The following is a 12,746-nucleotide window of genomic DNA, read 5'->3' as shown; positions in this document are numbered from 1 at the left end:
ACTCCATGAAGATGGGAACTGAGTCTGCCTTGTATGCATTTATTTGCCAATACCTAGCACAGTGCCTGGCACGGAGCAGGTGCTCAATAAACAGCTCTGGAGCCAAGGAACAGAGAGGAGGTGGTATCAGAGGTTTGGCTAAGTGCATAGACTTTGGAGTCAGAAAAGCCGAGGCTCTAACTCCTGCTCTGCCATTTCCTGGCTGTATGACCTGGGGCTGCTCACTTAACCACTCTGAACCTTAGATTCCTCATATATAAAATGAGGATAATCATACTTCCTTCCCAGTGGTAGTGTTGCGTTCATGAACCAGTGGGAAATGCATGTTTTGCTTGGCTCTCTTTGTGGGATGCCTAAGCACTCTATAAATGGGAAACTAGAAGCATTGGTGCTGAGCCTCAGGAGGCTTTGCAGGCCGTGTGGAAACCGTAAGACCTCGGGGCTCCCGTGGCTTCCAGGGTAACATGGTGATGAGAGGCTGTGTTCCGCAATCAGAGTTCTTGGGGTGAAGTCCCAGAGGTACTACCCACCAGCTATGCCAGCTTGGGCCAAGTACTGCTCCTCTCAGCCACAATCCCCTGTCAGTAAAATGGGGGTATTGCTGATAACAGCATCTGTCTCAATAGATGAGAGGGCTTGATGAGATGATCCATGTAAGATCCACAGTGTCTGGGTAGCAAGGACTCAGCAGGTAGCTGTTGCTGTTTTTCCAGAGCCGCCCACACCAGCACTTGTCTTCGGGAGGGGGGGTGCTTCCTCTGGGCTCTAAGTAACCATCTGAGCAGCTCTCATGTCATGCCAGTCTTGCGAGAAGCACTGCACCTGCATTACCTCCTGGAAGCCATGCGCAGTCATCCTGAACGGCACACACACGTCCCAGAGTGACGGGCACGCAGAGTGCACGAGGCTTGCGATCTGCTTCGTCCATTATTTATCACTGTCCAGGCCGAGGCTGGTGGGCACGCCAGCTCCGGCTCATTGCCGTGGATGGAAACCATTTCCGAGGCTGCTCCTTGCCAGCCTGGGGATCTGCCAGTAGCTCCAGTGAGAGGACAGAGGGCAGGGAGGGGCTCCTCATGAGGCCCCGTGTAATGGAAGCGGATGGCCATCCATCACCAGTCAAATGGAAGTGCCAGGATCCCTGCCAGCGGCCTCCGTCACTGTCACAGGGGAGGTGAGGCTGCAGAGGCAGAAAACACATCAGTCGGCGGCCACTGAACCCAGAGCCCCTCATCCTCCTGGAAATGAGAATTGTAGGAGTGGCAGAATGGACCATGGGCATTGTGACCTGGGGCACAGGAGGCTCCCCCCGCCCCACCCTCATCACACTCTGCTCTGGTTGGGGAACTCTGCTCCCTGACCTCAGCTGGAGGTCAGCCCCCTCTTCAGGGAGCACACAAGCATCTGGCCTGGTGTCCCTCATCCAGATGTGCCAGGCAGGCCACCCAGCAGACCCTGCTGAGCTGTGGAGGCAGACTCCTGGGCTCAGAAGAGACAGCGACAGAGCAATGCCCGAGCCACACCCTGCATCAGGGAGCAGACGCAGCCTGGCGCTCTGAAAAGGCAGCTGGGCCAGGAGGGAAGCATTCTCTCTGCAAAGCTCTGAAGAGCTCTGCACCTGTGGAGTAGTCATTTCCCTTCTCCAGCTTCAGCTTCCTCAACTTCGAAAAGGGGGAAACTACACAGAAAAGAGACCGTGAGAACAGCGTCCGGTGCCCGGCAGTCCCCTGTGACAGCAGAAGCCTATGTCGGAGCAGCTGGAGCCCAGTGAGACCTCAGGGGCTCAGGGGCCCACGGTGCATCTGAGGGCTGAAGCAGACTTGACGTGGTGGCTGGGGACAGAGGCCAGCCAGCGCAATGCAGGATGGAGGAGTGACACATCCCCACCGCAGGCTGGCTGCTCTGCAGAAGCAAGGGGCTCTCCTTAGGTTTGGACATTTACAAAAACTAAAACCCGCCTACCAGGCCTCAGAGATGTTTTATGTCCGTGTGCGGAATGGACAGATTCTACAGCCCTCCCGAGGCTCTCACTAAGGTGGTCCCCGGCCCATGCAGTTTGGAGAAGCCTCAGGTCCTCTAGAAGGCAGCCGCTGTGGGTACTGGAGTCAGGGAGGGAATTGGACTGGGGTCTCCCTGGGGTGGGGATAAAGTGACAGAAATCTTCCTCTGACCACAAGAGGCACATTCCAGGAGAGAGACACCTAAAGGTATTGTCAGCAGCCCACAAAGCATCTGCGAGGAGGCCAGTGCCTCACCAGGAGCCGGACCTAGGAGGTCACAGAGGAGCCTGCTCGTGGCCCACATTCGCTGCCCTTCTGCACATGAGAGCCCAGTGCCAAGCTCAGCTTGGGCTCATTTCCAACAGAGGAAACGCTTTCAGATTCCTCCTGATTCCCCACAGGGAAACCCCGGAAGTGGGTCTCCACATCCCCATTTTTCTGGCAAGAAAACTGAGGCTCGAAGGGGTTTGTTTGAGTGATTGTCCCATGATACACGAGGACAGACAAGGCGGGCCCTGAGGTGTCCTGACTTGAAGCCCAACACCCTTTGCCTCCTTGCAGCCTGGTACATCAGGGGCAGGCAGGCAGTCCTGATGACTGGGACCCCAGAGAGCAGGTCTGGCCGCTGCCTAGGTGCCTGGGAGGGCATGGAAGAACCAGTCTCTGTGTGTGCCAGGGATAAAGTCCTCTGCTGGTGGTTTCCAGGTAGGGTGACAACAGACTTTGTCAAGGGCACCAGCTATGCTGAGTAATGAAGGCAAAGCCAGTTTCTTCTGTTGACAGCTCTCAGCCCGAAGGAACCCACACAATGACCAGGGCGGGTGATGTGGCAGGTCACAGGGCCTTCATTGAAGGCGAGTGCTTCACCCTGGGCTCATTCATCCATCTAAGAGTCCTGCGTCAACACCTGTGCTGACCCAGACATCCGAGCAGGCAGCGCACTGAGTGACAGCTCCTGTGCTAATGCCGTGCGGGCACCTCTACTGGGCACTGTGGTGTGGGGGAGCCCAGGAGAGGGGCTGAGGCTTCACCTGATCTGGAGAAATGCAGAACTGGTAGGCAAGGAAGGGCAGTGCCTTCCTGGCAGAGGTAACACAGCCTGTCGAGGTCCCCGAAATGAGAGGCACTGTGGTTCATTCAGGGAACATCACATTCAGTGAGTGGAGCAGAAGCCTGTGTTAGATAGCCAACTCCTGGCCCCTGGGTTTTGAGATCTGGTAGTCATACCACCTTCCCTCCAATCTTATTCCCTGGATTTTGGCTAAAGGTTAATGTGACCTCCCTACTTCCCATGGGAACCAGAGGCAGTGGGGCAGGGAGAGGTGGCCCTGGGGCTGGCAAGGTGGGGAAATCCAGCTGCGGATCCCCAAGGCACTCAGGATTCTCACAGCCCGTACAACCCACACAGAAGGAAATTTACCCAGAATGGGCTCAAACGGGTTTTATCAGCGATCTCCTTCCAGGGCGGCTGAGTAGGGTTGTTCAGGCTGCACACTGTACAAGGAGCCTCTCTAAGAGTACCATTTGCATGGAATGTATATATTTGTTTATTCTTTTCATATTTTAATCACAATCCTATTGACTTCAAGGAGGAATCACTGGTGTGTTTGTTATGGAAAATGTCTGACTGATAGCAGTGGAGCGTCTTAATCTTATAAAATGAGTATATTGCGTCACCAGTATGACAGGTGGACAACTGCACTGGCCAGTGGCCACCCCATCCCCTGCCTGCCCTCTGGGCTCACAAGCCTGTTCCTCTCCCTACAGTTCTTCCTGTTCATCCTGATCATCTTCCTGGCGGAGCTCTCAGCAGCCATCCTGGCCTTCATCTTCAGGGAAAATGTACGTACCAGGCCCCAAGTTTTCCTGCCTCCTGCTATCAGCAAGAGATTGGTGGCCATTCAGGTCTGGCTTCTCCCCTCACTGAAGGGTCTCAGAGAGTGGGCAGCCTCTCATCTGGCACTTCCAGCCCAAGTCATGGCCCCACCCGCCTGGCAAGGCCCCCCCAGGCCAGAGAGAGACCCCAGTAAGCCTGTTCCTGCAAGGGCTTTTCTCTGCTCCCAAAGCATCTGGTACAACCCCATAAGAATAGTCAGAGAGGCTATCCCAAGCCCTGGAATGTAGGAGCACAGGGCAGACTGCCTTCGGAGGAGGTCCTGGCTGGTATCCTCCTGGGTACCTTGGCCTCACAGGCCACCAAGTTCCAGAGGCTACAGGCAGCTAGCCTGCCAGCTGCCACCCCTGAGTTGACAAGAGCCGGGCAATAGCCAAAGGGAGACAGGGGTGGGGGAGGGGGAAAGATGAGAGAGGAGGAGGGGCAATGGAACAGGAGACACAAGATGGCCCTGGGGTAGAGGAGGCAGGCGGGGAGGGTGGTCAGCACGGAGCAGAGGAGGCGGCCACCACAGCCTGTGGGCAGACACATGTGCCCAGATGATCTCTGCTAAGCACCACCCAGGGCCCTCGCCCTTCGCTGCCGCAGGAGGGGAGGAGAATGTTTTGAGAGAAACTGAGACGGACTCTTCTCGAAATGGATGTACAAAGACTTCTTGCCTGGTGCTGTAGCTTCTTCAGGGCCTGGGACCCAGGGCGTCTGCTTGGCTCTGTCTGGGGAACAGCTCAGGGTGGAAGGGGTGGGATGAGGGGCAAACTCCCTGCCCAGATACGCCCTCCCTCTGGGCAGAGCTGCAGGCGGAGCGAGGTCCTCAGCGCGCCCTGACCTCGCCCTGACCTCGGCTCCATGAGGTGTGCATGTGTATAGCCTTCCTTTCTACCTTGGGGGTAAGGAGACTGCCCCAAGTTGGTGGTTTAGGAGAATCCCAGGGGGCCTGGTACCAGGATGCAGAGCCCCTAGCTCTGATTCCCCCAACTCCCAAGCAGGTGGATGGAGAGATGAGGGAGGGTGGGGGCCGCACCCAACTGCCAGGCCTCAGCCCATCTTCTCCCTCTGCCCCCAGCTCACCCGAGAATTCTTCACCAAGGAGCTCACCAAGCACTACCAGGGCAATAACGACACGGACGTCTTCTCCGCCACCTGGAACTCGGTCATGATCACAGTGAGCGACCCCCCAGAGAGGCTGTGAATGTTCAGAGCCACGATGCCCAGTGTTCACGTGCCCACGCCAGGCATCAGTAATCAGACCTGGCCTGGGAATCAGCATCCACGCAGCATTCCAGGCACACTTGATCACAGCCCATACTTGGGATGAAACCTGTTTGCTATCCCTGTCTTGGCTCCCCAAGCAATGGTCGTTATGATGATGATAATAACCAGAGCAACTGTTTATGGAGGGCTAAGTGCCTGGTGAGGTAGGAATTGTTACTACCACCCCTGTTATAGAGATGAGGACACTGAAGGCCCAGAGAAGCTGAGTGGCTTTCTCATGGTCACACAGTGGGGACAGGTGGAGCCAGCCCATGCCCAGTCTTCTGATGCCACTCCTTTGCAGAGGCTGTCTGTCCTTCTCTGTCCCTGCCCCTGTGTCCTGCTCCTGCCCACCAGACCCTTCTCTGGGATCTCCCCCTAGTTCGGTTGCTGCGGGGTCAACGGGCCTGAAGACTTTAAGTTTGCATCTGTGTTTCGACTCCTGACCCTGGACAGTGAAGAGGTGCCGGAGGCCTGCTGCCGGAGGGAACCCCAAAGTCGGGACGGGGTCCTGCTGAGCCGGGAGGAGTGCCTCCTGGGAAGGAGCCTGTTCCTAAACAAGCAGGTACCAGCCCTGCTCTCCAGACAGGGGAGTGGATCTATCGAGACTCGGGTGACCAGAGCTGGGTGGGAGTGCTATCACCCCAGAGGGTCTGAAGCTACCCCAGAGGGTCTGATTCCCAGAGGGAATCCCAGGGGAGTGCTGGCTGTGATATGGGATGCCTGCACCTGAACAGGGGCTGATGGAGGCTCCGTCCAAGCCCCTGAGATCCAACCAAAATGGGGAAGGATGACAGTGGCAGATGGTCTGAGGCTGGAGTGGGCATTTGGGCTGGGGCTAAGGGGTAAGTAGGAGTTTTTCAGTGTTTCCTGAGTTTCTGATAATGCACGTCCAAAGGGAGGGAGGGGGAGAGAACAAGAATTACACAATGGGGGGCCCTTCTTAGCCATACACGGTATTTTGGAGGAAGCTCTCACTTGCCATGTGGGGCTGCCCTAAGGGAGCGAGGTCTCCTTGACCTGACTCTCCAAGGTCAGAGAAGCTCCTGGACTTTTCTGGTTCTCTTGCAGCCTGTGGACTTCCTCTCAGCTTTGGAAGAAACCCTTTCCCTTCCTGCACGTGCCATTTCTAGGGAAGACGAGGGGCTGGCTTTGTGTGCCTCCTGCCCACACCCCCGCACGAGTTCACAATGCCCTCGCTCTTAATCCCCTTCTTCCTACTGACCAGCCCCCACCCTGCCAGTGTGGGTGTGTGACCAGGCTAGGCAGGAGGAGAGGGAGGGAGAGGATGAGGATGATCTAAGCCTGGGCCCTGGGCCCTTGCTTGAGTAGGACTTTAACGAGGGTCTCATGGAGAGTTCCAGATGCAAGAGACACAGCAGGGGACAGGAGACAAGGCCCCTGTTCCTTCGAGGCTCACAATCTCAGAGGAAGTGCAAGATGAACAAGCAGCAAACAAACGAGAAGTAATCATTTCACATGGTCATGATTGCTGCGAAGAAATAATACCCTACAGATGAGGGGCTAGAATGGGCCTTGGGCGGGGGCTCAAGGCAGAGTTTGCAAAGTCCCAGAGGAGGTGACAGTGAGCAGAGGCCTGGGTCTTGGGGCTCTGGCGGGCCCTTTCCAGCCTCAGCTCTGCCCCAGGAACTCAGCCCCTCTGGCCCTGGCACCTCCACATGGATTCCTGAGGCAGGCCCTGAGGGCCACATTCTCTCTGTCCCTCCTCATCCTGCCTTCCTGCACTGGGGGAAAGAGGCTCAGTAGAGAAATGAGGGCCCTGAGTTGAGGCCACTGTGGACGTGGGGCAGAGAGACCTGCTGTGGGGAGCAGCTGCAGGGTGGGGAGGGGAGTTTCAGGCTTCCATGGCAGGTAGGGATGGGCTGTTAACTGCTGCATTGTCTTCGCCAAGACACCCTCTCTGGACCTCACATTCCATACGTTGGCAGAGGCTGCTGGCTGCCCCCTATGTTCCATTCATCCCCGCTCCCCTGTGAAGAGAATGGTTCTCACACCCCATGACCACCAGCTAGAGGCTGCGCTTCCCAGCCTGCCTTGCAGCTAGACCATGTGACCGAGTTCTGGTCAACCCGAGGCGAGCAGAGGTGATTTGTGCAACTTGAGTCGCATCCTTAAGAGAAAGTGCTGTGCCCACCCCTCCTTTTTTCCCTGTCTGGGACTTGGCAGAGGGAGGTGGCCCCTAGGATGGCACAGCATCCAGAGAGAAGGAGGCTGGGCCGTGGACAGTCCCATGGTGCAGCGTGACCACCAGAGCGCAGGGTTTTATGTGAAAGACCAGTGAATCTCTCACTTGTGGAAGGGGTTTGAGATGCCCGTTGCCAACGGCCAAACGTAGAGCCTTCTAATGCTACTTGTAAGTTTTTAGGAGGCTTCCCATGGGCCCCGTTCTGCCTATAAGATGTGCTTCCCATTTCTGGACTCATCCTCTGTTAGGGTATCTCCTTTCCTCTCCTGGGCATGTCTTCAAAATCGGAGCTCATCAGAGAGGTCCCTGCACAGCCACGTTCCTTCTTGCCAGTGACTCTGTTGTTCCTGAGGATCTGAGATGGGCTCCTGGGGTTTCTTTGCTGAGACATTCACGTCCCTCCTGGGCATTTCTTCCCATTAAAAGCCTGCTGCGGTGGGACTGTCTCTATTTGTCTTTTTCTCCAAAGCCCCCTTGCTTAAAGCCCAGGATGCATTTTTTTTTTTTGGAGGCTGAGTCTCGCTCTGTCGCTCAGGCTGGAGTGCAATGGCACAATCCTGGCTCACTGCAACCTCCACCTCCCAGGTTCAAGTGATTCTCCCACCTCAGCCTCTCAAGTAGCTGGGACTACAGGCACGTGCCGCCACACCCAGCTAATTTTTGTATTTTTTGGTAGAGACCGGGGTTTCACCATGTTGGCCAGGCTGGTCTCGAACTCCTGACCTCAAATGATCGCCCCCTCGGCTTCCCAAAGTGCTGGGATTACAGGCATGAACCACCGTGCCCGGCCCCAGGATGCATTTCTGACTTTGCTGGCAGGTCCATGGCAAGGATGTGGGAAGAGTTGAGTTCGCTGTGGGGGTTGGGGTGGGGGTGAGGTGTGCAGGGATATGTGGCGTGGCCACAGGGGCATCCTAGTTGCTCTATGGCCCCCTGGTCCACATTGGTGGTGGATCTGGGTAGACAGGGGGCTTTTACACTGTGCCAGTGAGAAAGGACAGCAGGTAAGACCAGGGTGATGGCGGTAAAGACAGACAGGTGTGTGGGTCTGAGAAATGTTCAGGAGGCAAAATCTACCAGCCTTCGTGATGGGTCCTCATTGGAGCAGGGGCAGGAGGAGTTGGTGAGTGACTGGCTTCTGGTTTGGGGAAGATCTTGCATTCAGTCTAGGGCAAGTTGAGTCTAAGAAGCCTTTGGAGGCCAGGCACGGTGGCTCATGCCTGTAATCCCAACACTTTGGGAGGCCAAGGCTGGCGGATCACCTGTGGTCAGGAGTTCAAGACCAGCCCGGCCAACATGGAGAAACCCCATCTCTACTAAAAATACAAAAATTAGCCTGGCATGGTGGCATGCACCTATAATCCCAGCTACTTGGGAGGCTGAGGCAGGAGAATCACTTGAACCCGGGAGGCAGAGGTTGCAGTGAGCTGAGATCGTGCCACTGCACTTCAGCCTGGGCAACAGAGTGAGACTCCATCTAAAAAAAAAAAAAAAAAAAAGCCTTTGGAACAGCCGAGCAGAGGTGCCCAGCGGGCAGTTGGGTGTATCGGGTGGAGCTGGAGGGGGTTGGTGCTGGAGATGTACATGTGGGAAGCATTGCGTGTAGGTGACCATTGTGGTGGCAACCGGGCCTGGCTGCCCCTCATCAGATGAGGTGGAGAGTGACTGTGGGTGGCAGCAGGGGGCCGGGGGATGTGCCCATCCAGCGGAGAGGGAGGATGGCACTGGCAACAGCCCACATGGTTAGAGGACTCATAGTCTGTGGTGGCAGGCTGGGGAGCGGCTCCCCGCCATGCGTCTCACTGGGTGGTGACAGGGGAAACAGTCCTGGGGGAGAGATGGTGGGAGGCAGTGAAGCAACCTCCAGGTGTGTAGATGTAAGTTCTGAGCTACAGCAGGGCCTGGCCCACAGGAGGGAGAACCCAGCTGCCCATGCCAACCCCCTTTCCCTTTAGAACAGAGGAAAGACGGGGAATTTGGAATCCCCCTCAGTGTAAATCCTGGCTTCCCTTCCTCGTGTGTGACCTTAAGCAAGTTAGCCACTGCTCCTCCCTCCCTCCCTTTTATTTTGGGTAAAGTGCAGGTAAGACCCCTCCTCCCTGAGGGGCTGTAATGAGATCAAGTGAGAAAGAGCCCACGAGGCCCCAGCAAAGTTATCAAGAGAGCAGACACTCAGCGTGGGTGGTGGTGTACCGTCCACGCCCCAACCTCCCCAAGGGTGTCTCTGTTCCTGGGAAGCTTCCATTGGCCAACCTGGGCTGCTTGGTTAAGTCCAGGGGCCTGAAGGGTCTTTGGTGCCAAAGCCTAATAGTGGAAGATGAGCTGTCAAGGCCCAGGTGCCACACAGCAGGGCTCAGCTTCCCTCTGCTGGACAAGGTCCCCAGCTTCTTGCCAGTTTCCCCGGGTAAGGCATCTCAAAATCAATTTCATGCTCCAGAAGAGATGTGCTGCTTCTCCTGTCCCCTTCTGGGTGTGTGTGTGTGTGTGTGTGTGTGTGTGTGTGTGTGTGTGTGTGTGTGACAGATTGTATTGCAATAACACTCAACTCTATGCTCAGACACTTTCCACCACTCAGGATATGCTGAGAGCGCGGCACGGAGAGACAGACAGTAATCCTTGGTAATCCTAACAGGGATTGAGATTGAGAGTTTGCTACTTGCCAACACTCTTCCTAGTGCCTTACCTGCAGTATCTCATTTTATCCTCGCAGCAATCCCATGAGGTAATCTACCTGGCCCCATTGTATAGATGGGGCAACTGAGGCATAGAGAGAGGAAGTAAATAGCCCAAGGTCACACAGCAAGCAAGTGGCAGTGCTGGCTGGGACCCCAGGCAGCCAGGCCCCAGGGCTCACCTGTGTAACAACTGCCAGCTACCACTCTCCTGAGCCATTGCTATTCCCTGTTTGGGAAACCCCTCAAAGAACTTTACAAACCCAGGGTGTGTGCTGGGCCTGCAGGATGTAGAATGATGTGCCTGTGGCTGGCGGGCACGCGGAACACTGAGGGGATGATGGGAGGGCCGAGGTGTCCCCTGCCAGGGCTGATCCCAAAACAATGCAACTCATCTCTCTTTCCTCGCTTGCAGAGCAGGTTAGTTTTTTGCAGTTATAGTTCTGCGTTTTAGGGTTCTAATGCCTCAAAATCGCTTAACAAAGGATTTGGGGCTCCAGCATGGGTATGCTGGCAGATCCGGGATGGACCCTGGGCCTCACTGAACAGATGGGCCAGCCCTGAAGGGACCCCCAGCCACAATGATGTCCTGACCTGGCCTGGGGTAGGGACCCCTGGGTTGCCCTTAGGACTCCATCCCAGTCATACAGCCCATTACTGGGCTCCCAGTGCCACAGCAGAGACAAGGCCTGAAGGTCCAATTAAGATCTTTTCTCCTTGTTGTCATCTCTGGGCTCGAGGTCTTTCAAAGCCTGGCCACACACAGCCTGGTCACTAGAAATTACCTTGGGCATCGTCCTATAATGCTGATTCCTGGGCTCCACACCAGACCCACTGACCCAGTGTTGTGAGGCGAGGCCTTGGTATCTGCATTGCTAAGCACTTCCCGGATTATTCCCATGCACACTCAGTCCCGAGAGTCTCATGGACCCAGACCGTTGTGCTGGTGGGGTCTGTTTCTATCTGGGTATATCCTGTTTGCTCCATGGGGCTTCAGGGAGGGCTTCTGGGGGCCTTCCCGGCCCAGCTCCTGGTCAGCCTCCAGGCAGGTACTAGGACATCACCTGGCCACTAGTCCCAGATCAGGCCCTGCTGCCCACCTGCCTGGGTACAGCCTCAGTCCCACTTTTGGCCAAAGGGGCTGGGTTTCTGCGTGATGGACAACAGAAGTGAGTATGTGAACACCCAGGAATCCCCGGTCTCAACAGAGCCCAGAAATAGCAACCGTCACCGAAAAAGGGCTGGGCATGATCTCTCCACCCCCACCTGGGGACTTGTTCCCTTGCAGGTTCTCAGCCTGGGCCCAGAGAATACGCAGGTTCCTATAAAGGAAGGAAAGTTCTCCCACTTTGAAAATATGTGTCATTCAAAGCAAGTACCATGCATCAGTCTCTGTGGTCAGCATGGGGGAAGGGAGAGTTATGAACATGAAGATGACAGAGGTGTGAGGTGCTCAGGGTCAGAGGGGGTCGCAGCCATGGACTGGCAGCTCCTGGCTTGGCACTGGCTTGCTTTTTCTCTGTCTCCCCACGCCCCATTCCTCTCTATTTATCTCAGTCTGTATCTGGATCTCGATCTCTGTCGCTGTCTCAGTTTATATATATCCAGGATTGCTTAAGAAAGCAGTAAGAGCATGGGAATTAACTCCAGAGCCTGTGGGCTGGGCTGGTTCAGAAAGCTGCCTGAAGGAGGCGGCATGCGAGCAGGGATTTGAACACTGAGCTGTGTTTCCTTGGGGAAGTGGCTGAAAACCAGAACTCCTGCAGCCAGGCGGGTCACGAGGAACAGTAGGGGAGTGGGTGTGGGACAATAGGGAATGGGGTGGGGGGATCCTGCGGACCCCAGGGAGCACCTGTTGCATCCGAAGGCAGCAGCTGCTGACAGTGCTGATGTGAAAAGGAATAGCTCCCCTTGTTGGTTCTTCTGATTTCTCCAGAGGTTCAGATATTTGTGGGAAATTTCCCGATCTTCCAATCACTGTAGTAGCAACATAAGACATGGCCTGCACACTGTCAGTTCTCTGCCTCACCTTAGGGGCTGGGTGGCAAGGAGGATCTTTGGTGCATTGCTGCCAAGTCGCTGTTTCTGGGTCTCCTGCCCTGCACCCCCTCCCCACTGTCCTGTCTCAGCAGCCGTGTGATAGGGTGAGAGCTCTGGGGACACCTGCCATGAACCCTAGTCCACATGCTGACTCTGACTCCAGGACTCTCACCCCTGGCCATAACTTCACCTCTCATCCCTCCCTCCAAGGGCTGTTACACGGTGATCCTCAACACCTTCGAAACCTACGTCTACCTGGCCGGAGCCCTTGCCATCGGGGTACTGGCCATCGAGGTAAGTAAAGGCCTGCACTTGTTCCGCTCCCCAGGATGAAGCCTCACTTGGAGCCTAGGCAGATGCCCCCAGCCTCCCTCCCTCTTCACTTCCTTCACCTGGGACCCAAGGGGCCCCCACTGTGGGCATATGGGGTGGTAAGCCCGGCTGTGTCTCTGCTGCCTGAGAGTCATTCTTGAACTCTGGAGGTGAAACATGGGAGCCAATGTCCCAGAAGTGGGGATGGGCAGGCCCTGAATGTCATACCCACTCCCTCCCACTCCCCCATCCCCATCCCCACCTCCACCCCAGCTCCATGGTCCAGAGAGATTTCACGCTTGCAGAGGCATCGGCACAGCTGCTTTGAAAGACAGGCTGCAGCCCGTGGTTCGAGATCAGGCCTTTTCTCT

The 12,746-nt window shown here is 56.0% G+C and overlaps 1 protein-coding gene across 5 annotated transcripts in view; it reads left to right on the top strand.

Annotated features, from left to right (window-relative positions):
* The window catches only part of TSPAN18 (tetraspanin 18), a 203,408-nt gene that overhangs the window by 185,781 nt on the left and 4,881 nt on the right, over nt 1-12,746 (top strand). For all 5 annotated transcript variants that reach the window (XM_031653531.1, XM_021925865.2, XM_021925859.2 and 2 more), the window contains 4 exons: nt 3,768-3,842; nt 4,958-5,056; nt 5,528-5,710; nt 12,274-12,357. In XM_031653531.1, coding sequence (XP_031509391.1) covers nt 3,768-3,842; nt 4,958-5,056; nt 5,528-5,710; nt 12,274-12,357 — 441 coding nt within the window. The remainder of the gene's footprint in view (nt 1-3,767; nt 3,843-4,957; nt 5,057-5,527; nt 5,711-12,273; nt 12,358-12,746) is intronic.

This window comes from Papio anubis, chromosome 12, assembly GCF_008728515.1.
Source record: "Papio anubis isolate 15944 chromosome 12, Panubis1.0, whole genome shotgun sequence".
In the NCBI taxonomy this organism is placed as follows: Eukaryota; Metazoa; Chordata; class Mammalia; order Primates; family Cercopithecidae; genus Papio; species Papio anubis.
Note: the sequence above shows the minus strand (reverse complement) of the source record. Positions and strands in the feature narration are given on the sequence as shown.